The sequence below is a fragment of the Aythya fuligula genome, chromosome 1, assembly GCF_009819795.1.
Source record: "Aythya fuligula isolate bAytFul2 chromosome 1, bAytFul2.pri, whole genome shotgun sequence".
Lineage (NCBI taxonomy): Eukaryota > Metazoa > Chordata > Aves > Anseriformes > Anatidae > Aythya > Aythya fuligula.
In genome coordinates, this window is record NC_045559.1 from 134,965,242 (window position 1) to 134,991,713 (window position 26,472).

General features: G+C 41.5%; 1 protein-coding gene across 1 annotated transcript; it reads left to right on the plus strand.

Annotated features, from left to right (window-relative positions):
* On the plus strand, positions 1 to 25,835 carry LOC116496139 (arylsulfatase H-like). Its single transcript, XM_032199086.1, is given in 12 exon segments — positions 1 to 64; positions 1,226 to 1,294; positions 1,772 to 1,912; positions 2,782 to 2,903; positions 4,016 to 4,138; positions 5,695 to 5,750; positions 10,721 to 11,166; positions 12,278 to 12,414; positions 14,125 to 14,259; positions 19,276 to 19,438; positions 20,391 to 20,512; positions 25,465 to 25,835. Coding segments are annotated over 11 exon segments (1,869 nt in total). The 5' UTR covers positions 1 to 64; positions 1,226 to 1,241.
* Positions 25,836 to 26,472: the final 637 nt, after the last annotated feature.

The following is a 26,472-nucleotide window of genomic DNA, read 5'->3' on the forward strand; positions in this document are numbered from 1 at the left end:
TGTTGTACCAGCTTGGAAAGCTCATCGGCACCCACAGGAGATGAAGACAAGGAAATGTGGCAAAGTAAGGATTACTCATGGACTGGATATTTCATATTGTGATTTCATTTCTTAGTGAATAAACAAACATCTTGAATTTACATCAGTGTACAGCATTAAGATGAGGTGTGCCAGTCCCAGTGCAACCAATTTATCCCTGGCATCTGCATGCCTGTTTGAATGGTTCCAGTACAATATCTTCTGCAGATCTCTTGGTCTGCATCTATTCACAAGCAAAACGAGTGCATTCCCCAAGCCATTCTTTGACCAAAGCAACTAGTTGTCCTCAGCAAGCATAGGAAACTGCTTCCACTCATAAAATGTGCCTTGCCAGGCAGAAATAAATATTTAGAAACCTAAAAGCTATTTCTAGTCTTTTAAAGTCCAGGTTGAGTTCACAGAGGTAACAGGTAGAAAAACCTGCTTGTAAACTTATAAATGGCATTAAGCCTAGAAGTTCTTTATCAGAATATTTATGTTTCTGGACAGTTTTTAGTAACATTCAGATAGAAGCACCTCCCTGAACATACTAAATGGCATCTAAACCTAAGTGTTACAGTCCCTTCCCTAAGATTTAAACTCTAATTATTGGTTTCCAGGCAGGCTTTTCTTTAATGCATGCTTTGTAGTTTCTAAGATCACAGTAAGGATTAGCTTCTTTTCCTGGACCTTAAAGATAGTTTGATATTACATAGAGAGTGAGGTATTAGTTTTACTTATCACTTCCTCCTGTTTGCCACCTAATGGAAGACTTCCTTTCAGTGAAGTTCTGTGCTTCAATCTGTAGGCGTTTAGCCTTCTTGCCAAACACCCATCCCCCTAAAATTAATAGCAGATAAGAGCAGGCTGCATCTTGTAAAACTTCATGCTGTGCTATCTGACCCTGTGTGTCCTCAGAAACACTCTCTCCTACCTTGCAGTGTCAGTTCAGGAGAGCTCTGTACACATGTGCTCAGGAATTCAGAGAGTGCATGATCAAGCCCTAGTAGTTCAGTCCCCCTCTGTCACAGTCAGCCACAGGCAGTGGTGATGTGATTGTGGTAATGAAATGTAGTTAATGACTAACTTTACAGACAAGATCACTAGAGCTGCTGGGCTCTGATTGTTGTGTTTTGTTTTGTTTTGTTTTAATGCGTTTTTTGTTTTTGATTTTGTTTTTGTTTTTTTTTGTTGTTGTTTTAACCAGAATTATATAACGAACTATGTACCTGTTCCACACAAGGGGAAGCCATGAAGTTTACCAGGGAACACAGTGGTAAGAAAAGGTATCGCTGAGGGTCTTTCCTATATTTTTAAGTGTTGCACTTAAGAAAATGTAATCTCTTATTTCTTTTTTTTTTTTTTTTTTTTCCTTAAATTGATAATCTAAGAGCAGAAAATACAGATTTAGAACTGTAGGTCTTTCAAGGCCTTTCAGCCTATTCTTACAGGATACGGAGGTTTAGTAGCATATGTAGTATATGGTGTATTACATTTAATATATGTCTGATGAGATTAGTGCAAATCTCAAGAAGGAAAAGTACATACAAGATTCTTATGCAAATGGGAAAAGGTAATACCGGTTTCAGAGAAATCGAGTTTTGTAAATACTCAGGAGCTCCATCTGCTGCCAGTATTTGGTAGCTCTTTGCATCTAAAAAGTCTTCATAATACTTAAAGGATAATAATTTAAACTACATTCTAAAGCTCGCAAGCAGGTTTCTAATATTAACCTTTTTACTTTTAACTTCAGGAGATGCCTAAGCATTTGGCTCACTTTATGTTTGTTTCCAAGAACTTGTGTATCAAATCCTTCAAAACCCAATTTTTTACTAATACTGGCTGATGATCTTGGTATTGGAGATGTGGGTTGTTATGGCAATGATACAATAAGGTAAGAGTGCTTTCTACAAATTAAATTACCTCCCTCCTTGCTGGTGAATTTTAGTAGGGGGAAAAAAAATGTCACTGATGGCATTACTAGAAAACTTATTAATGGATTAGTTTATCTAGATACACTTCTTTTCAAATACATGTATAAAATAAATGTTTTACAGTAATTTCTATTGGAGTAATAATTATATGAGCATGCTTGAGTGACTTTCTTGGACTTCCAGTTTTCAGCATGTATCATCAGAATTTTGTAAATGTGCAAAATTCTGCACAGAAATGTGCCCTATATTTTTCAGGCATGTGTATAATTTGTAAGTTTCCACAACTCATGGGTTGAAATGCTAAGGACCACGATTAGGATATAGTAACAGCTAACAATTCCAAAAGGCTTGTTACAGAATGACAGCTCAGTCTATGATGTGATCTATTTCTCCCTATTGCACTTTTCAGTCTTGATGTAGCCTGGCTGATTGGTAGAATGATTGTATATATATATATATCCCTTGCCTATTCTGACCTATTTTAGTCTCACAAATTGTGTGTCCTGTTTCTATTAGTAGAATCTTTTTCACTGTGCTTCATGAGCTTTTGATACAGGGTAGACCAGAAGACCAGAAATGCCTTTATATATATATATATATATATACATATATCTCTCTATATACATAAAACACATATCTATAGAAAATTCCTTTTCAAAGTAGTTAAGATATCTCAAAAATACATAACACAATTGTCCTAGTTGAGTTGTAGATAAAAAGAGGAATTTGTAAATTTGGTGAGTATGTCCTAGACAAAACTAGGAGGACCAGGACACTGAGAACTTCTGTATAATACATTTTTTATCAGAGATGTGATTTTTCTCTTTAGGACCCCTAACATTGATGGCCTGGCAAAGGAAGGAGTGAGACTTAGTCAGCACATTGCTGCAGCTTCTGTCTGTACTCCAAGCAGAGCAGCCTTCCTGACTGGCAGATACCCCATCAGATCAGGTTGGGCCTCTCTCTAATGGTTGACTGAAGCTTGTCTAGCCATTATTGCTGTTAAAAATCCCCTTAAATAAACCCCTTTAATAAAGGCTTGTTAATCTAAGGATTTGGGGCATCAGTGAGATGGGCAGAAATCAAGATGACTAGATTCACTGATTGAGTTGTATGGGAAAAGCCCCACATAAAGCACGTTTAATGCAGTTAAATAACCACACAGAAACAGATAAAAATCAAAACAGCACAAAGCACTCAGAGGTAGAAACATAAAGGGAAAAAAAAATGTAAACACTGTATGTTCAGTGGTATTAAAATTATGTTAAAACATAATATTTTGAGTATCCTGACAAACATTTTCATAATGAAATCTGTTAGGCAGTGAAATAGTTCTCAACAATAATGTTTTAAAACAAATATTTTAAAAACAAGACAAAACTTGAGCCATGTTATCTCCCAGTAATCATGAGAGTGTAGATCTTCTGATCTGATTCTGACTTGCTAAAGAAGATGGTTTTGTGGAGAAAGGAAATCATGAGCTGTACATTTCAGAAGTGTGTGCCCATGACTCTGTGAATCTTTTGTTTTAGATAAACTTTCCCCTTTTTGTCTCTTTTTCATTTTCTTTCTTTCTTTCTTTCTTTCTTTCTTTCTTTCTTTCTTTCTTTCTTTCTTTCTTTCTTTCTTTCTTTCTTTCTTTCTTTCTTTCTTTCTTTCTTTTTCTTTCTTTCTTTCTCTTTCTCTCTCTCTCTTTCTTTCTCTCTTTCTCTCTTTCTCTCTCTCTCTCTCTCTCTCTCTCTTTCTCTCTTTTCAACATTATGTTGTGATATAACTTTGGTTTTAAGAGGTTGCCTAATGTCCAAACATAGACGTCTTGGTGCAATTTTAGACACTCCAGCATAGCTGAGGTATCTGCATTGGACTAGCATTTACAACATGGGACGGGACTTGGAGGATATATTCTTTTGGGGGTCAATTAGAATATCCTGCAGCGTACTGAACGTACAATAAAAAGGTACTCGACTTAGGCAGCTGAATCTTATTGGTTAGAAAGAACAACCTGAAGAGACTGAAAATCTTAAGTATGGCTTGTTTTAGTTTAAAGACTTATTTTTCTCCAGGCATGGCATCCAATACGTAACACCGTGTTCTTTTTTGGAATGGGTGTTCTGGGGGCCTCCCACCAAATGAAACTACTTTTGCCACAATACTGCACCAGCAAGGCTATTCTACAGCACTTGTAGGTATGAGATGTAGAAACTTGCCGCCTTTTCATTGGTGTTATTAAAACGAGGCTGTTTCAGTAAATATTTTTCTTTTCCAAAATGTTTAGGATCAGTTAGAGTTTTTGTAGGCATAACTTTAAAAATCAGCAGGGTTTTTAGAATTCCACTCACACCCAACAGTGTCAACACAGTATATATGATAAATCCAAAATAAGGATGTATGGAATACTCAGATATACACAGCAAAATAAGTAAATAAATAAAAAATAAATAAAATCTCATTTGCCAAGCACAGATTGCTTTAGAAAAACAGAGATATTCAGTGATCTATCTGAGCAGGAAAATGTCTGCCAGTTGACACCCAGACACTACAGTGTCTTAATTATATCTGATGGATAGATTTTCTATTACTTATGCATCCCACTTATCATACAAACTCTAAAAATACCTTAAGTTTCTGCAAAAAACAGTTCTGCAAAGTGAGACACTCCCCCCCCCCCAAAAAAAAAAAAAAAAAAAAAAAAAAAAGCTGAAAGAGTCCCATTGCCTCTGGTGGTTTTTGGATCAGAACCCATGTTCAAGAAAGAAAATCCCATTAACTGTTTGCCAGTTTCACCTGAACAGTGATTATGGATTTGTCCTTCAAGCACCTCTCATTCTTAAGCTCTTTTTGAGGTAGCAAATGTGTCATGTGCTTAACTGTAATGACTATGATTTCCATGCCTCTTCTTGGCTCTGGCACACTGAGGTGTCATGTAGTTCCTAATGAGTATTAGTGATGTACAAGCTTCACAGGAGCCTGTGCAAAAAGGGGATCTTTCCTAGCTCCTTGCAGTCTGTTACAGCTTGTGCTGTTAAACGCATTCATATTCAGGCTCACAGAGCTGGTTTGGAGCTTTCCAAAGTTATTTCTCTGGCTAATAGGCCCAAAGCCCATGGTCATAGACTGTCTGTCCTTCAATGTCAGGATAATTACACTGCTCTGTAATATGACTTCATTAAGCTTCATTATCAGTGCATGACATATTCTGATATGTCCAATTGTACTGGATAATTGGATAATTGTACTGGATAATTGGAATGGCCTATTTTTGCTACTCATTTTAGGATGAATATAGACACAGAGACCCAATGTGTACAGCTTCTTCCTGAAATCTGTTCTTGAATGTGAAGGTCAAATAGAAATTTTGTGTAAATTAGCTCATATTTTTGCACTGTTTATTTTGGCAAAAGGGATTCTCCCCGCCAGGCCATCCATTAATGAATGACTACATTATCATTTAAAAATAATAAGCACCAAATAGCACAACCATATTGGTACTTATTCAGGGAGGTGGCTGAGCTGGACCATTGCCCTGTATGGAATTTTGTTAAGATAAGTGAGGAAAAACAGATATTCTGCTCAGACAGAGTGCCAGAGTATGATTGCTCCCAGAGAGCCTGTCCTATTCCAACCTGCTCCTCCCTTGGCTGCACCTTAACTGAGGAGTGCAGCCAAACTTTTAGAAATACTGGCAGACACATGAGACTAATAATGTTGGATTTTGTTTAATACCTTTATTTTGTATTTGCAGGGAAGCGGCATATGGCTGTGAATCCTCCCAAGATCATTGCCAGGCGCAGAACTGAGGCGCAGAATTGAGGCGCCCCCTCCCCGGCCGTTCAAAAGCTGCCCCTAGGGAGCTCGAGCAACCAGGACGGGCAAACAGGGCATGGCGCGTCAGAAGGGCGTGGCGCAGCAGTTCGCGCAGGCAGGGTGGGCAGGAAGGGCAGAGCGCTCCCCTCGCCCATAAGAACACCTCCTTAACAACAGCCGTTAGCTAGGTGATAATGGTCTCCACCAGGCAGGGTGCGCTCTCCAGGAAGTCGGTACACACCCAGACTGACTACCCGTTAAAAAATGCCGCAGTTCAGGTCACGGGATGCAAGGAGCATCTGAGCCTGTTCCTGCCATCAGTGGGAGGCAGAGAAACTGCGTGCATGAGGTGCGAGCAGGTGGGTGACCTGGTCCGCATGGTGGCAGAACTCAAGGAGAAGGTGGAGAGGTTGAGGGATATCAGGGAGTGTGAGCGGGAGATAGACTTGTGGAGCTACTCCCTGCAGGGCCTCAAGGAGAGGTATCGAGGTGAGACACCCGCTGACAGATGCCCAGCCTAACCCCAAGCAGTCTGGCCCCCTCCCCCAGCTAGCCACCCCTATATATTGTTTAGCATGACATCAGATGGTATGGAATACCCCTTTGGCTACTTTGGGTCACCTGTCCTGGGTCTGTCCCCTCCCAGCTCTTACTGCACCCCCAGCCTGCCCGTTGGCAGGACAGAGCAAGAAGCTGAAATGTCCTTGGCTTAGTATAAGCACTGCTCTGCAACAATTAAAACATCGGGGTGTTATCAGCACTCTTCTCATCCTAAGCCATAACACAGCATTCTACCAGCCACTAGGAAGAAAATCAACTCTGTTCTAACTGAAACCAGGACATCTATCCACCCCTTATTCCATATCATTTATGTCATGCTCAGGTTACACTCTTTTCCATACATTCTAATTAGTCACCATTTTCATGTAGGGTAGATTGTAGTCGTGGTAGTGATAACATACAGTATTATATAGTAATTAACATGGTATAATTCAATTCATGGGCTATTCTCACCCAGTATTAAATCTCCTTGAGGTACACACCGGACCTCTCCGTTCTTTGCATCACCCACCAAGTGTATCCAGGTCCCTGAGCAAAAACAATTCCACGAATGGGTTTGCCTTTTCCTGAGGCAGGAGTAGCCCAGACTGTTTTACCCAACATATTTCTTACATGCACTACAGGAACTTTATCCTCATCTACAGTACATAACAAGTTTGATTGGGCAGGTCCAGCTCAGTTGGCAGATCCCCTAGTATTGACTAACCAGGTGGCCTTTGCCAAATGCGTATCCCAATTTTTGAATGTCCCAGCGCCCATTGCTTTCAATGTAGTCTTTAACAGTCCATTGTATCGTTCAACTTTCCCGGAGGCTGGTGCATGATAGGGGATGTGATACACCCACTCAATACCATGTTCTTTGGCCCAAGTGTCTATAAGGTTGTTTTGGAAATGAGTCCCATTGTCTGACTCTATTATTTCTGGGGTGCCATGTCGCCATAGGACTTGCTTTTCAAGGCCCAGGATAGTGTTCCGGGCGGTGGCATGAGGCACAGGATATGTTTCCAGCCATCTGGTGGTTGCTTCCACCATGGTAAGTACATGGCGCTTGCCATTGCGAGTTTGAGGGAGTGTGATGTAATCAATCTGCCAGGCCTCTCCATATTTCTATTTCAGCCATCGTCCTCCATACCAAAGAGGCTTTGACTGTTTGGCTTGCTTGATTGCAGCACATGTTTCACAGTCATGAATAACCTGTGCTATAGCGTCCATGGTCAGGTCCACCCCTCGGTCACGAGCCCATCTGTATGTTGCATCTCTACCTTGATGGCCTGAGGTGTCATGGGCCCATCGGGCTATAAATAATTCACCTTTATGCTGCCAATCCAGATCCACCTGAGCTACTTCAATCTTAGCAGCCTGATCCACCTGCTGGTTGTTTTGATGTTCTTCAGTAGCCCGATTCTTGGGCACATGAGCATCTACGTGACGTACTTTCACAGCCAGCTTCTCTACCCGAGCAGCAATATCTTGCCACAATGCAGCAGCCCAGATGGGTTTGCCCCTACGCTGCCAGTTGTTTTGCTTCCATTGCTGTAACCATCCCCACAGGGCATTTGCTACCATCCATGAATCAGTGTAGAGATAGAGAACTGGCCATTTTTCTCGTTCAGCAATGTCTAAAGCCAGATGAATGGCCTTCACTTCTGCAAACTGACTCGATTCACCTTCTCCCTCAGCAGCTTCTGCAACTCGTCGTGTAGGACTCCATACAGCAGCCTTCCATCTCCGATGCTTTCCCACAATACGACAGGACCCATCAGTGAACAGGGCATATTTCTTTTCATTCTCTGGTAACTGGTTGTACAGTGGGGCTTCTTCAGCACGACCCACCTCCTCCTCTGATGATATCCCAAAGTATTTGCCTTCGGCCAGTCCATAATCACTTCCAGTATTCCTGGGCGACTGGGGTTTCCTATTCAAGCCTGCTGAGTAATCAGTGCAACCCACTTGCTCCATGTAGCATCAGTTGCATGATGCGTAGAAGAGACCCTTCCCTTGAACATCCAGCCTAGTACCGGCAATCGGGGTGCTAGGAGGAGCTGCGCTTCAGTACCGACCACCTCTGAAGCAGATCGAACTCCTTCATATGCTGCCAATATCTCCTTTTCAGTTGGAGTATAGCGGGCCTCAGACCCTCTGTATCCCCGACTCCAAAACCCCAGGGGCCGACCTCGAGTTTCCCCAGGTTCTTTCTGCCAGAGGCTCCAGGTGGGGCCGTTCTCCCCGGCTGCAGTGTAGAGCACATTCTTTACATCTGGTCCTGTTTGAACTGGCCCAAGGGCTACTGCATGAACTATTTCCTGCTTGGTTTGTTCAAAGGCTTGTCGTTGCTCAGGGCCCCATTCAAACTCATTCTTCTTACGGGTTACTTGGTAGAGCGGGTTTACAATCAGACTGTAATTTGGGATGTGCATTCTCCAAAACCCCACAACACCTAGGAAAGTCTGTGTTTCCTTTTTGTTAGTTGGTGGAGACATAGCTGTTATTTTGTTGATCACATCCATTGGGATTTGACGACGTCCATCTTGCCATTTTATTCCTAAAAACTGGATCTCTCGTGCAGGTCCTTTGACTTTATTTTGTTTTATGGCAAAACCGGCTTTCAGAAGGATTTGGACTATTTTCTTCCCTTTCTCGAAAACTTCCTCTGCTGTGTCACCCCACACAATAATGTCATCGATGTACTGCAGGTGTTCAGGAGCTTCCCCCTGCTCCAGCGCAGACTGGATCAGTCCATGGCAAATGGTAGGTCTGTGTTTCCACCCCTGGGGCAGTCGATTCCAAGTATATTGGGCTCCCCTCCAAGTGAAAGCAAACTGTGGCCGGCACTCTGCTGCTAGAGGGATGGAGAAAAATGCATTAGCGATATCAATTGTGGTGTACCACTTGGCTGCCTTCGATTCAAGTTCGTACTGAAGTTCCAGCATGTCCGGCACTGCAGCACTCAGTGGTGGCGTCACTTCGTTCAGGCCACGATAGTCCACTGTTAGTCTCCACTCGCCATTAGACTTTCGCACTGGCCATATGGGACTATTGAAAGGTGAATGAGTCTTGCTGATCACTCCTTGGTTCTCCAATTGACGAATTAGCTTATGGATGGGAATCAGGGAGTCTCGGTTAGTGCGATATTGCCGCTGGTGCACAGTTGTGGTAGCGATTGGCACTCGCTGTTCTTCGATCCTCAGCAACCCCACAACAGAGGGGTCCTCTGAGAGACCAGGCAAGGTAGATAATTGTTTAATGCCTTCTGTCTCTAAGGCAGCTATACCAAAAGCCCACCGGAACCCTTTTGGGTCCTTGCAATATCCTCTTCTAAGATAGCCTATGCCAAAGATACATGGAACATCCGGGCAAGTCACAATGCGGTGCTTTTCCCACTCATTCCCAGTCAGACTCACTTCAGCCTCCAATACAGTCAACTGCTGAGATCCCCCTGTCACTCCACAAATACAGATGGGCTCTGGTCCTTTATAGCTCGATGGCATTATAGTACATTGTGCACCGGTGTCTACTAAAGCCTTATACTTCTGTGCGTCTGACGTGCCAGGCCATCGAATCCACACAGTCCAATAAACTCGATTATCCCTTTCCTCCCCCTGGCTGGAGGCAGGGCCTCCCTATTCCTGGTCAGAATCTTCTTCGTTTCTGTGTTTGAAGGACTGTCTGCTGGAAGTTGGAGCAGCAAACTTTTCAAAGAATCCCTTTTTCCCAATTGTTTTCTTTTGCAACTCATGTAACCGTGCCTCTAGGGTCGCGGTAGATTTTCCATCCCATTTTCTCATGTCCTCTCCATGGTCTCGTAAGTAAAACCACAGGGTGGCACAGGGTGAGTACCCACCATATCGTCTTCCTTGTGCGGATGAACACCTACCCCTGATAGCTGAGACACTGCTTTGTACAGGTGCGGAGGAGAATAATCTCTCTTCAAGTTGGTGAACCTTTTCAGAAAGTTTCTCCACAGTGTTCTCTTTTGGTCAGTGGACACTGGTTGGTTCAGGTGGGGATGAAGATAGATTCTCTTTAAGTTGGTGGAACTCTTCAGAAAGTTTCTCCACAGCTGAGACGCAGGCCTGTAAGGAAGAGGAGAGACTTTCTTCGTACTGCCGGAGTTGTTTAGCCACTTCATCCACTGTGGGTTCCTCATCTTCTTTCCAGGCCATTATTGCCAATGAGCTGGCATATGATGATGGTGCACTCCGTACAAACTTCCGCCACATGGGTCGTGTACACCTGACTTCATCTGGATCTTTGGATGTTTGTCTGAGGTCTGGATCCTCATAAATCACTTCCCATATGGCTAATTCCCTCAGGTACTGGATTCCCTTCTCCATAGTGGTCCACTTGCCTGGTAGACATAAAAGTTCTTCCTTGAAGGGATACCTTTCCCTCACAGCTGAGAGGAGACGAAAGTAGAAACAGACTGGGATGGATACGAGGCGCAGAACGGAGGCGCAGAACGGAGGCGCAGAACGGAGGCACAGAATCATGGTTTTGATTATTTTTATGGCATGCCTTTCACCCTCATGAATGAGTGTCAAGGCACGGATGACCCTGAGCTGGACAAGTCTCTGCAAGATAAATATTGGCTTCACTCACAGATAATCTTCTTTGCAGTGCTTACACTTCTGATTGGAAAACTTACCAGCTTATTCCAGGTAAAATGGAAAATAATTATATGTGTGACCATCTGCAGTCTCCTGTATTTCCTTTCTTGGTTCTCCAACTATGGATTCACCAAGTACTGGAACTGTATCCTGAAGAGAAAAGATGATATCACAGAACAACCAATGAACCTAGAAAAAACTACTTCTAATATGCTGATGGAGGCAGTTTCATTCATTGAAATGTAACCAACAAAAATTGTATCACCTCTTAAGGATTTTCTAAATCTGCTGCATCATACACCACTTGGTTAGGCAGCTGGCATGCCGCACCATCTGCCCCTAGTGCTGGCAAGTGACAATTTGGTGTTTTCTAGTATCCCGCAACTTGTCAGCATGCAACTGCTGTCCTTCACCTTTTACATAGCTTGTCAGCAACTCAGGAAAAGATACGATGATTTTGTTGCCTTTATGTTTTGTTCTGAAAGGGGTCCTGGCCAAGGACTATGAATTCCTATTCATAGGAATAGAAAAATAATCTTAGCCTGATGAATGGACTGTCATTTAAAGTTCCATATGAAGTTAATATTTTACAAGTTGGAGACTGATACTGAATTTTGTTTTGTTTTCCCAAGGTGCCCTTCATTTACAGTACTATCAGCTAGAGATAAACTAACTGCTAATTTCTTAGAAATATGTATGTGACAAGCCTGAGTATATCCCTGAATAACATTATATTATTTCTCTGTGGGATTGGAGGTTTTTTGTTTGTTCCTTTTTTAAGGGAAATTGGGGTGAGAGAAAACTCTTCTGTAAAACTTTGAACACAGATGTCCTCATAGAGGATATCCTCAGGTTCATAGGATATCCTGCCTGGCCTCTAGCTGCCCATGTTAAAGGAATGCGGTTCCTTGTGGTTTGAGTGTCATACCTGCCAGTTTCACAAGGATGTCTCAGATACTCAGTGACACCAATATTTGGGTTTAAGCAAGTGAGTCCTCTTCTCCCTGCCTCTGTGTGTGTATCAGTCTTTAGGCTATGAACTTTTGTGCTTGTTTATCTAATGTTCTACACATATTTAATTTGGAACAAGAGAAACATCCCATTACTATTTTGGTCTTCATACAGAACCAAAATCTTCGAGGAGTGTTTTAATCCCCTCTGTCTCCCAAGGCTTCAAAAATGCAAAGATGTCAAAATCCAAAATTCTTACTCTAGACCCTAAACATATTTTTAGTAAGATAGTCACTACCGTATTACTGTTATATATATCACTTGCATATTACTGTTATATTTTGTTCTGAGTGATAGTTTGTAGAGAAATGACTACTGTTGTTTTTTTTTGTTTTGTTTCAGAAACAAGCAGAGACCATTTCTTCTCTTTTTTTCCCTTTTACACGTTCACACTCCTCTCATTACCATGGAGAAGTTTCTGGGAAGAAGCAGACATGGCTTATATGGAGATAGTGTAGAGGAGATGGACTGGATAGTGGGTACGTGATGGCTTGAAGGAAATCCTTTATTTATTTGACTGTGAAAAAGAAACACCCCAACGAAGGGATGGTCACAGAACTCCCTATTCGTATATGACAAAAAAAAACTTGCCTTGGATATACAGTTAGCTCCAAAGATTGCCATTTCATTACCACAACTTTTTTCTTTCTTTTAGGTTGAAAGTGCAGGCTTTTCTTGTGAGGCTTTTTAGTTCCTACTTTTTAATTGACACACTTCTGTGTTGCAGTGTTAAAAGAAGTCAGCTAATCAGATTATTAATCAAATGTATTATATTACTCCAGCTGTCTAGTCTCAAAAGATATAACAGGTGCTGCTGATGAAGATTACATTATACACTGGTTGTTTTGTGTACTTGTTCCCTTCTATCAAGGAATAATCCTTACAGCAGAAATCTGAACTCCTTCCTAGCCAAAAGGTCAATTTAAGAAGTTATAATGTTTCATTTAATAAGTTAATTAAATTTAAAAATGTAACTTGCACTCACAGCTCAGATTTATACCTAAGCCTTAATTAGTAGTTCCTTTTTGCTTCAATGAGATGGAGAAAGATAGCTCTTATTAACATTTCCTGAAAAGTGAAGGTCCTACTGACAAAGTATGCACCACTCACCTCTAGTTGCCACACTCCAGACCAGATTCCCTGAGCCTTTTCTACATCCAATAATCATGTTTAAAAAAAATCTGCCTTGAAAGGAGCCTGATTGCTTGTGATTGGCAGCCCGAGCACCTCTGCAAGATCTGATCACACCAGAGGACTCTGGCACAATCCTTTTCTAATTTTTGGCACTAACTAAATTCAGACACAAGCTACTGAAGCAGAGCAGAATAGCAGAAGTACAACGGTGTAAGGAACATGTGTCACATAGGCCAAACAGGATGCCGCTAGTGAGGACAAAGAGATTTGGGCTGTAATTCAGAACCAAGAGGTCTAGATTCAATCTAAATTCCTTTTTGGAGGTAGAGTTTGTTTTTAGTCAAATGACTATCTTGGCCAAGGGGATGCATGAAATCTAGCTCATGACCCCCATCACTGGCCTTTATTTTTTTTCTTGCATGTCAGCTGTTGTTGCTTCTGTAGCTATGGAAGCTGTTTGTGGTGATCATATTTTGATGCAGTGGGTGATTGGGAAAAGCAACCGAAGATAAATTATACTCTGTATAAATGTTTTATCCTGTCAGTACTGAAAACATTCCTTATGAAGTTAGATCTGAATTGCACTCTGCGGAGTTTTTGCAACTGACTTCCAGAGAAGATCTTGGCTGATTGTGTGAAGCCTCATTTCAGAGTCTTTGTTTAGTCCATGGTGAAAAAAGCATTTTTCCTGTGACTAGGAAGCTCTATTGTCTAAGCTTTTCAAGATGCTCGAGGCTACACAGTGGAGAGAGTCCTTGACTCTGAGAATTTACAGCATAGAACTGACAGAACATTTTGAGAGGCCTGAATAAAAGGGGCATTCATGTAACTTATTTTCCATTTGGTTTTGTGTTTTATTTTCCAGAAACAGAATTTGGACACATTCAGCAGCTTTCTGTTAGGCTCTTATCGCTCCCATGATTTAGGATTACTCTGCATTGCTTATGATAGTTCATTACAGAACTCATTGAGGTCAATGGAATGAGTGTCTTCAAAAAATCTTAAAAATCTGACTGCATCTCAGGACATAATTATGATGTTTTCTTTGTTTATAGGTAGGCTTCTTGATGCTATTGACAAGGAAGGCTTGAAGAATACCACATTTGTTTATTTTGCATCTGATCACGGGGGATCTGTACGGGCTTACAGAGGAAATGCCTGCTTAGGTGGATGGAATGGGATCTATAAAGGTAAAATCTTGGCAGCATGTGCATGCATAAAACTAGCTATTAAAAATAAATATAATAGATAGATGAATAAATAGAATAGATAAATAGAATAAAAAAGCAACATGCTGGAATGAAAATCTTAGTTTGTAAGGCTGGAGCAACTTCAGGGCATCAGCTAGTCATCCTTCAGTTCCTAAACAAGATCTCTTTCACCAAAGCTGCTCCTGACAACTACATTGTCTTATCTATTCTTGAAGACGTTCAGCAATTCCCCAAGTACTCATTTGCATTGTCAATGCTACTAGATTTGTTTGTTTCCTGTTATTTACCTTTCCTTGCTTCAGATTATGCAGAAGCTCTTTCCTTATTCACCAATCTAAATTATTTTATTTGACACAATTTCATCTTGGCAGAACTATTACTGATATGCTAATTTCCTTCTACATGCTTAAAAGTTATACGATTATTGATTGCAATATTTATTCAGGCAGTCTACTGCTATTTGTTTTGGTTTGTTCTGTTTTGTTTTCCAAGACAGACACCACAGCTTGCCTTTTTCCAGTCTGATACCTCAGCAAATCTCCACAACTCAAATAAAACAACTCTTCATCAACTAGTGCTATGAATGCTCCAAACATTCATCAGGTTCAGACTGTTTGAAAACATCTGCCCTTAGTCAAGGCTTAATGGATGCCTAATGGATGATAGGGTAAACTGTTTGTTACTTGGTAACAAGCCAGGTTTGTGTATTAAAGACTCATACAGAAGCATCATTAAAATCAGTCAATATTTCAATTTTCTTTCCTGATTTGTTTGTTTGTTTCCCAGTGGATAGCAACTAGTACTTTTGCTTTTTTTTTTTTTTTTTTTTTTTTGCCATGATACTTCTCATTTCTCTCTCTCATCACTAGTTAACTTACATTACATGTTCTGTGCTTTCTGATTTTGTCATTAAGAGTCCATAAAATAAACCCATCCTTAATAGCCTGACTGAGATTCTTCCTCTTATATTAGAATCATAGAATCATAGAATATCCTGAGTTGGAAGGGACCCTTAAGGATCATCAAGTCCAACTCTTGACACCGCACAGGTCTACCCAAAAGTTCAGACCATGTGCCTAAGTTCACAGTCCAATCTCTTCTTAAATTCAGACAGGCTCGGTGCAGTGACCACTTCCCTGGGGAGCCTGTTCCAGTGTGCAACCACCCTCTCTGTGAAGAACCCCCTCCTGACGTCCAGCCTAAATTTCCCCTGCCTCAGCTTAACCCTGTTCCCGCGGGTCCTGTCACTGGTGTTAATGGAGAAAAGGTCTCCTGCCTCTCGACACCCCCTTACGAGGAAGTTGTAGACTGTGATGAGGTCTCCCCTCAGCCTCCTCTTCTCTAGGCTGAACAGGCCCAGTGACCTCAGCCGTTCCTCGTACGTCTTCCCCTCAAGGCCTTTCATCATCTTCGTAGCCCTCCTCTGGACACTTTCCAACAGTTTCATGTCCTTTTTATACTGTGGTGCCCAGAACTGCACACAGTACTCGAGGTGAGGCCGCACCAGCACAGAGTAGAGCGGGACAATCACCTCCCTTGACCTACTAGCGATGCCGTGCTTGATGCACCCCAGGACACGATTGGCCCTCCTGGCTGCCAGGGCACATTGCTGGCTCATTACTCCTTCTTGGACTTGGAATCCACAGAAAAAGCACATGAAATGCCTAAATAATTATACTTCCTAATTTTCCACTGAAATACATGTACGAAGACTTAAACTTGTGCCCTTTAATACTGGTTCTTTAAAGACTCACCAGTTCTTACTGATATTTCCCCCACAAACAGTTTCTCCGAGGAGTCCTCCTTTACCAGTCCTGTAGCTTCATTCAAATCTACCTTGCTGGAGTTCCTTGTTTTGTTTTTTTGCCTTACTTCTTTAGGTCTTAAATTTTTCATGGTCACTCTTACCAACCCACCTTCCATGTGGTTATTCTCCACTTATTCTTGCTCTAGTACTAAATCATAGAATCACAGTATGGCTTGTGTTGTAACAGACTTTAAATGTCATCTTTTTCCAACCCCTCTGCCATGGGCAGGGACACCTCCCACTAGATCAGGTTGCTTAAAGCCTCATCCAACCTGGCCTTGAACACTTCGAGGGATGGGGCATCCACAGCTTCTCGGGGCAGCGTCTTCCTGTGCCTCACGACCCTCTGAGTGATGTTTCTTCCTAATATATAATCTAAATCTCCCCTCTTTTAGTTTAAAACCATTACTTCTTGTCCTATCACTACAGTCCCTGATAAGAGTCCCTCCTTAACTTTCTTGTAGGTACCCTTTAGGTATTGAAAAGTTGTTCTCCAGGGGTCTCCCCGGAGCCTTCCCTTCTCCAGGCTGAACAACCCCAACTCCCTCAGCCTGTCTTTGTAGGAGAGGTGCTCCATCACTTTGGTCATCTTCAAGGCCCTCCTCTGGATTCGTTGTAGTATGTCCATGTCATTCTTCTGCTGGAGGCCCCAGAGGTGAATGCAGGACTTCAGGTGGGATCTGATGAGAGCAGATTAGAAGGGGAAAAACACTTCCCTCACCCTGCTGGCCACTCTTCTTTTGCTGCAGGCCAGTATACAGTTGGTTTTTCTGGGCTGCAAGAGCACATTGCCAGCTCACATCAAGCTTCTCATCAACCAACACCTCCAGGTCCTTCTCCTGAATTCATAAATACTCCCTTCTACTTGCTTTTTCCATCTCTTTTGTCATTTGTAGAAAATAAGCAAGGAAGAAAACAGTTTCTAAAGCCCACTGCTGGTTAGTATTTGTTTTTCCTCCATTTCCCTTAGATGAGCTCTGTACTCCTTTCTCTGTACTTCACCATGAACTCAGCAGTGCTGCTTTGCATCAAAGCATACATCAGTGCAGCAGAGGCTAAAGACCAAACCCTTAATGCTTTTATGACAACAGCTCTGATGAGATTCCTTAATCTGGACTGAAATCCTTTGGAATTCCTCTAGCTGTCTGAACCCATGAGATAACTCTCCAGATTTCTAAGACCTGAAAAGCCACTCTGATATCTTCGGCAGCTTAGCACTTACTGTATAATGAAGACTGAAAACTGTTCCTATTGCTTATTTCCCTACAAATGAAGATTCAGGTGCTTTGATCTTGCTCAGCATCAAAATGCACATTCTCTAGCAGTAAGTGCTTTGATGAGCCACACAATAAATTTTTGATAGAGCTTAGATCACATCCAGTAGCAGTCCTAAATGCAAAATTAGCCTTCAGTTCTGGACATGAAGTTTCCATACCAGTAACAGATGCCAAAAAAAAAGCCAATGGACTAACTTGAGTCTAACCTAGGGTATTCACTAGCCTAAAATAAGAACATGAATAACAAGAGGTGAAAGGTGAATGTGATTAGATAGTGACTTCAATGAGGCCAATGATGAAAACATGCCTGCTTAGAGATGAGACAAGGGGAGATAGATATAATACTAGTTTAGAAATTAACATCAGAAAGGGGTTATTCACATTTATCTCTGCATACAACAGAAGAGGGGATATCCCGTTAATTCATAAATACCTGTAGAACTCACTGCTGTAAGGTGTTATTACTGCTAAGAGGATATTAAAAACAAGAAGAGCCATGCACATGGGTAATAAGAACAGGTGTTAGTAAACAACAAGGTGTGAGAAACCATCATTCTACAAAGCACAAGGTTATTGCACAAGTAGGTGGACTTGCCCTTTTTGTAATCCACCATACGACTTTGTCAACCTCTCAAACCAAGCTCTGGGAACCTTGCCTCTCAGCACTAAGTATGAGCATACCTCGTCCATAGTAAAAGCCAGGGCCTAGTTTAAACAACCATCCACATTTGCTGGTTTATTAACTGAACTAATACACCAGCTTCAAGTTTTACTTGACAAATTTTCTACCAGTTTTTTCAGCAATGTCTGGGCATTTCTGCCCTCAATAGAATGAACAACAGAGTAAATGTCATGTATGTACCTGAGCTTCACACTTACATTTTTTTTATTTTCTGAATGGACCATCAACTTGGCTAATGGATTTCTGGCTTTAATGGAGTTAAATGGATTTTCTGGCTTAATTAATATACCCATCCTTGACATTAAGAACAGACATTTGCAGTTAATTAATCATTCTCACTTTGAAGCAGCATTCAAAAATATTTATATATATATATTTTGGCTAACAAGATAGCCAATGCATGGAAGAAAAAAATATAGGAGAAGGTTAAGAAGATTAGAGGAATGCAGAAAAAAAAAAAAAAAAAAAAAAAAAAGAAGACTTTGGATTTTTTTCACATCAATAGAAATGTAGGTGGAAGTCTTCCTTACTGTAAAACATTTAGAGTGCTTCCCCATTTACCACACGGTTCTGCACATGGGACCATGGGACCACCTCAGACCATCCCTGGGATTGTAAACTCTTGGAGGGCAATCATTATCATAGTTCCTCTCACTGCTCTCCAGGATTGGAGAAATCATTTTGTAATGTTCAGCAGCCTCTGGTTTAGAAACGTCTGACTGTGGGAGTGTGCCCATGGGGGTCGACAAGCCCCAATCTGTTGACCAAGTTTGCCCTGTGTTAATTCCTTTTCTTGGGCACCATGTGAGGCTGCAACCTCTCTTTCATTGACAGAGCCAGATATTGCTTTTTACTAATAACAGATGTGCATGTTTTTAGGGAGTGTGATTATTCTCAAACATGACATTCAATTAAAAATACAGGTTAGAATGTCCTCTGAAGCATCAGAGGGTGAAATTATTCCTCTTATGCCCAAAACGCTGCTTTGTATTGAGTTTCTATATATACCCCACAAAGAAGTTTAAAATAAAGTAATAAGTAATCAGCTTATTCTTGAAGAATGGGGCTTGCATTGTAGTCATTTTGCTGTTTTCCATGTTTTCATTAAAAGTATTTGAATATTTTGAAATTTTTAAATCCTTTAATTATACATGCATAATAAATGCCCAGTATCTCTCATTCTTATATTTATCTGTTTTTGTTTTGTTTTGTTTTTTCTCCTCTAACAGGTGGAAAAGGAATGGGAGGTTTGGAAGGAGGGATCCGTGTTCCAGGAATAGTTAGATGGCCTGGAGCATTGCCTGCAGACATAGTTATCAGTGAACCAACGAGCCTTATGGACATTTTCCCAACAGTGGTTCAGCTGGCTGGAGGGGTAGTGCCTCAAGACAGGTACAAAAGTGGCTTCATAAACCATGCTTGCTCTCCTTCCTTGATTTAGATCAAAGCTGATTATATGTCACACATCCTAATGCCCATGGGTTAAATTCTATTAGTTGTTAAACCAGATAGTTCTCTAGCAATCTTCTGCTTAGTTTTCCCCATCTTACCTTAATACATGGGAAAGGCAAACAACATGTGTTATCAAGGATCAGTTAGATAACTCAGTTTTCTAATCACTGAAAGGGAACCTGGACTACTGGAGTCACTGGGATGACTTTGGAAAAAAAAAAAAAAAAAGAACTTTTATATGAAAAATTGTAAATTCATAAAGCTGGTTGGTCCTGTTAAAAATACCTAAGACAGGCCCTTTCCCGGACTGGGATGCCTGGTTCTTTGTGAGTAGGGAAGATGGATCAAACAGCCTGTATTTGGTACCAGTAATGGAGAAGTTCATTCCTCGGTAGTAAACAAATGGTAGCATCTATGTTAGACTCCTCTAAAGAACAAGTGAAAGGCTGGATGCCTATGGCATTCTGAGCAAAAAGCAGAAAAGTCCTTGTGTTGCATCACTAAGCCAACTGTCAGCCAGTTAACTAAGTGGCACTATTTTTACACAGCCCTAAGCTCACAGAGATATCGGTGACTTCAGTTTCAGGGAGTCAGATTAAAAGTGGTGACCCTTGCCTTTTCTATGGTTATCACTTGTTTACCCCTAGGAAAATTACATTAATGATAATTTCTCTCTCCAGGATGTGTGAACTAAATGCAATTGCACAAACTGCTATTAACTACTAATCGCTGGCCTCCACCCTTCTACACAATTAAAAATGCCAGGGCTCGTTAGCTAAACAGTAGCTTATTCTAGAAATACCTGAAATCCTAATTCTGCATGCATGCTGAGTGCATACCGCTGCAGGGTGAAACTCCTGAACAGCCTGGTGACCTCTGTCCTCTTCATCAGGGTCATCGACGGATGCACCTTACTGCCTCTACTGCAGGGAACAGCTCGGCACTCAGAGCACGAGTTCATGTTTCACTACTGTGGTGCAGTGTTGCATGCAGTGCGGTGGCACCAAAAGGACAGCGAGTATAAACACTTCCATCCTCCCGCTGATCAGAGATAATGCAACAACCTCTAATTTCCAGTACAGTAGCATGTAAAAACATCTCTACACATCTGGAGTGTCTTTCTTTAAACTTTTGCAAGGTGCACAATGGCTGAGCTGTTCACTAGCCATCCTGCCTTGCCTGAGGGAAGGGTTTTGCTTCCTGTGTAGCACAGCTTTAAGATTCCATGTTGTTGCTGTGTCTCTATTGCTTTTGCTGTGCAAGCACTCAGAATCAGCTTTACTTTGAAGAAAAAGGAACTGCACACATATGGTCTTTATCTTAAGGAGTAGTTTGTTTTCAGTAGCCCTACGTTATTTGTTTTGTTCTTTTTCAGCTGTGGCATTAGGCAAGCTGACTGTAGCTGTAATGTTCTCTCTAGCTTTCAACAAGCACCAAATTTTTGCTGATGTCATCCTCCATTGAAGCATAAAATAGAATGGGCTAGCGACAGGAGGCTGAGTCCTTACTCCTGCTCAGAATGGAGGGTGGCATCTGTGTGACCAAACAGAAGCAGTGATTCACCTCCTGACTAGCACATCTGGGCACGTCATTAGCAAGTTAGATCAGTCGCACCTAAAAGTGCCTGCTGCTCTCCACTGACTAAAAAGGGAGCGGAGACTGCCCATATCAGATATAAAAATCTCCCTTATGTTAACTTAAAGTTACTTGAGATTAATTATACCTTCTGTGAGCAGATGATGTGAGAGTATTTGTAAAGCTGACAAATTAGTCATCACCACTATACATTTTTGTTTGTTTTCATTCTGCACAGCTGGAAAAATTCAGAAGCCAGTGGAGTAGGCTATACCTACTCACCTTCCTTTAGGAATTTGAACGAGCCCCTTTGATTTTTGTTTTCTGTATTTATGAAGTGAGAGAATAATTACTGAAATCTTGTGAGACTACAATTAAGTAACAGTTACAAAATGCTAGGGTATTCCACCAACATCAGCTGTTCAAATTCAGCTGTTGGTATGCTGACAAGAAGCTGGCTGTTTGAGAAGTACTTTGAGTGCTGACAGTGTGGTGAGATGTCAGGCAGCCCTGAAAATCTTTCTTACGTCAATGTTAACTGAGTGATCTTTCTTGAACTTATCTAGATTTTCTTTATGATGCTTTCTGATACTATGGCAGTTTCAAAAATTAATAGTATCAAGACCAGAGTCTACCTGCTGAGAAAACACCTGAAAACTGCAAAACTTATTCATACTTGCAAACATTTCAGAATAGATTTTCTCTGTTCCTGTCACAGATGAGATCGTTCTGCTAGAACACACAAGGGCATCAGGATAATTACTGAGAGCTTTGCAGTCCTTCTTGTTGGCGTGTATAAACACATACCAGGGTTGCAACACCAATTTTTTTTAGTCACGCTGCCAGTTTAAACCTGAGGTCAGTGCCCTTGACATCATGCCACAGAAGCCTGGCTCCGAGGCAGGAAGTCACTGAAAGTCACTGAGCTTGGCTGGCAGGAAACGTGGGGGAAAGCAACAAAGACTTAATGTACTGCGCCGGGGGCCAGTGGCCGGGGCTGACGAGGGGGCTCGGCTGTGGGCCGGGCAGCAGCCGCCCAGCGGAGCGGGAGGGGAAGGCGCCGCCAGGGGGCAGCGCGGCACCGCCACAACCGCCCCAAACCGCCATAACCGCCGCAACCGCCGCCGCGCTCCGCCTCAAGGCGCAGCTACCGCGCTTGGGGGCGCCTCGGCGTGAGTCAGGCGTCAAATAAGCACTTTAGACAAAGAGATTAATAAATAATGACAATAACAATTCCCTGGATCTCTGGCGCAGTTACCAGACCCACTTTTCGTTTTTAAATTTGGATAAGCATGCAGAGGAGCGTGCTCCCCCCCTCCAATCACAAAAATCCATCACAGGTTGCTTATGAAGCAACCCACCCTGAGCATATCATGTTCTTGTGCTTTGGTTTGCACTGTGGAATGAACTTGAAGACCGTAACTTTAGAGCAAACTCTGAAATAGCTTCTGAAATAGCTTCTGGTTTCACAACAAATACGCTCTCATCACTCTCAGATTTTGAGCAGATAGGACCAGAGAGTTAATTTCCAGTAAAGCACCCCCAAAGAAATATAGTGCAAATATCAAGCTATTAACACCTCTTTTGCTCTACTAATCAGTTTTTAATAGGTTATCTTACTTGCAATATAGACACAGATATGATATACAGATGTTATACAGGGTTATTTTGTCTTCCTCTGAAACTAAAGCACAGCTACAGTGCTCATGCCTTTCTACAGTTTTTAACATTGAAACACACTGTGGATGGCTAGGGGATTGAAAAGAATAGGATGTTCTGCATATGAAAGACTAGCTTACCAAATATTATTCTTTTGCTCAACTTTCAGCTAGGGCAGAAATTCTGATTCTTTGCTCTGACAGCCATTCCTTCTTACTAGGCTGGCAGACGTTAAGTCTGTTTAAGTTTTCTTATAGTTGAGCCCACTGAAAGGTGTATCACATTCATATTATGCATTTAATAGCTGCTCCCTTGTATTTGCTGGACAGGCTGAATATGAAGCCATTGTGTCTTACTGTCAGGATCCATAAATTAAGCCCTTCGCTGAAGCCAGAAGAATCCTTTGGCTGTATGTTGAAGTGTTTTCCTCTACCACAACACAATAAGACTTATTAGTGATAGCCCATTTCTTTCTGCTCATTAAATTGATTGATTGTTACCAGATGGGTTTGAGAGATGTTTGGATGGAAGAAGCAGGTTTTCTTTCCCTTAGATATATTACATTAACATGTTGCCCTAAAATTCACACGCATTCTTCAAATTCCGTCAGAGATACTTCAGTAGTAAATTGTGTATCCCTCCTTGCCTCTTGGAGATGGCCCAAATCTCTGCTGGTTCCATCATTGCTGATTTATACCACCTTTTTTAATTTTTAATTCTTTTTTTTTCCTTTTTTTTTTTTTCCTGATCCCTCTGTAACCTCATTGTTTACTCAGCTCACCAGCACAGGTTAATTACAGTCAGCCTGACTCTGTCCTTCCGAATGACCTAACAAGGACCCAGCTCTCTCCCACTCTGCAACCCCAGTAATTCTTTGCAGCTGTGAAAAACAGATATTAAAATTTTTGCAAAATCAGAACAATTCTGCTTAGGCACTCTACTCTTGATTGCTGTAGGATATATGTTGTGAGGAATTCAGTTCAGTTGGTAAAAGAGTGACTTGATTTGCTTTTTCTGAACACTGATCACAAACTTCTCTATTGTAGGAGTTCATAGCTGTCTATCTCCTATTTGTCTGTGAAATGGTCGGTCATTTTAGCTATATCACAGTCATACAGCTAATCAGAAAAAAAAAATGCATATGGCCTAGAGGGTACTTGTTTAACTCCTTCTAACAAGCATCTATGCTATGCAACCAACAGACATAGGACCCAAACCCCATGCGTAGGGAACCCTGATATGACAGAGAGTGCTCACGTTCTTGTTGTAAGATAAAAACATACTTTTAGTCACAAGACAGGGAAAAGTAGGTGGTGTCGGAACACATCCTTGCCAGCAGGATAGCACCCACCCAAACAGAGCTAAGGAATACCTGTCCCCGGTAAGTCATCATCAGCAGCGAGCCATTTTCTTTTCTGAAATCCAGGTCTGCATCCTTTCTCTGACAACTTCAGAAATGGAGACATCTAAAATCTAACAATTCTAAATGTGTTATATAGAAACATTTCAGAAACATTGAGCCATCATCCCTGCACAGAAACGTAGAACCATAGCTTAGCAGGATGTGGAAATTGTAGAGTAGGAATTAATAGAAACATGGCAAGATAGAAGCAGATCTTAAGCTAAAAGATTATCCAAGCTTTAATAGCTGTTATTTGCTTCCCCTCACATTTTAAGAAGGTTTTGGCAGTGATGGTGGTGGTTTTTGTGTTTTGTTTTTTTTTTTTTCCAATTAACAACTTCTCCTAACGACTGTGACACAAAACAAATAGAAGAGTAAAGCTACAGAATCCCCAACACAAAGCTCAGCACAGGGGACAACAGACAGAAGGACAGTTCAGCAGATCCCATTGAACCAAAAAGAAAAATGCCACGTAGGCATTTGTCATTTGAGATGTTGGCTGTTTGTGCTCAATGCTTCAAAGAAAGGGCTCCAAGTGTTGAAGATCCCCTTTCTTCTCCTCTCCTTTTTCAGATGTAGTGTCTAATAGCTGTCTTCTTACTGGGCTCTTCTTTGCCTCCTCTTGGAACATGCTCAGTGTAGTGCTTTCTAAACACAGGGAGAGGAACAGAGGGAAAGGAGGAGGGAGGGGGAAAGGAAAAATCCCCATTTGAACTACATTTACTTTGTCATTTTTTCACTACAAGTTAGTTTGCACTTATCCAGTGGTCAGTACAACAGCTTGGTGAAATACAAGCTCTGAAGCTGCAAACTGATTGCATTCATGGTATTCACTTAACTATCCCCCACATTTTATTGTTTTCATGGCCTGCCATTAATGCCCTATTTGAAGAAGTGCTTGAAAATGGGCACAGAAATGTGTTGCATCAGCTCCTGCCCAGGTGCTGCTCTTGGCTCAGACATACAGAGCTAGCAGAACCACCATCTACCTGTATCTACACTGAGAAATGGGGGATACATTCTCCATTTTCCCCACCAAGAGGACTATAGTGTTTTAAAGGGTCACAAGAAATGGGCAGGCTTTCTGCACCCAAAATACTAGACCTAAGCATCCACCAAGTGTATGTGGCCTTGCCAGCACTCACAGCTCAGATGTGCCTTTGAGTCATGAAAACAATCCTGAGTCCCTGCCAGGTCCCCAAAAGAGCTTTTTCCCCAGACATGACAGCCACGAGGGGAGCTTGCAGGTAACTTAAAACTTGAACCACCCTTCCAGGGACCTCCCTGACTCCTACTGCCACTAAGCTGTTCAAATGTGGTTTTGTTACAGGGGGCACCACATGGAAAGCTCATTATGTGACTCCAGTATTCCAGCCAGAAGATTCCAGAGCCTGTTTTGGAAGACGAATTTGCCCGTGTTTCGGGGACAGTGTAACCCGTCATGACCCTCCCCTGCTGTTTGATCTCTCCCAAGATCCTTCTGAGGCAAATCCTCTCTCAGCTGACACTGAGCCCTTGTTTGATACCATAGTGAACAGAATAGGGAAGGCTGTGGAAGAGCATCGCAGGACGCTGACTCCAGTCCCACAGCAGCTCTCTTCTTACAATAACGTATGGAAGCCATGGCTGCAGCCGTGCTGCGGCATGTTTCCCTTCTGTTGGTGTGATAAAGAAACCAACAAAGCCAATGACATGCTTTAATACCGAAATCAAAGTACAGTTAGCTTAAAAAAGGTACTAATTTTCACATGCACAGGACTACAGTCATATAGAGATGGGGACAAATTACACTGTAATAACTGAAAGGGACGATCTCTTCTCTCACAAAAATTCACTCAGCCTATACTTTAAAAAAAAAAAAAATATATATATATATATGCTCAAAACATATTTTGTCTGAGTCACCTGTATAATCTATACCTCAAATGCACAATTCTAGATCAAATATCCAGGTAAATGAACCAAAATTTCTTTCCTCACTGATTTTAAATTCAAATAAGTTATAGATGGCATGAAATCAAACTTTAATTGCTGCTGTATATACAGGTAACATGCTTGTTAAGGCAAAAGGACTGAGTCCAAGTAGATCTCTCCTTTCAAGCCTTGCCTTTTTAATAGAAAAAGCTGTTGTGTGCTTAGAGCACAGTTATGCATTTAACTTGGAGCCATGAAAACACACTGGCCTCTAAGAAATATAAGCTTTTATTTTACAGCAACAGTTTGCTTTATCTGTGCATTCATTTATCTATCACATAAGAATTCCCAGCGGGGAGAAGACAAACAAAGAAACTGCAAGTATGTTTTAAAAAAGTAGGTAGCTAAATTTACAATCCCAAAT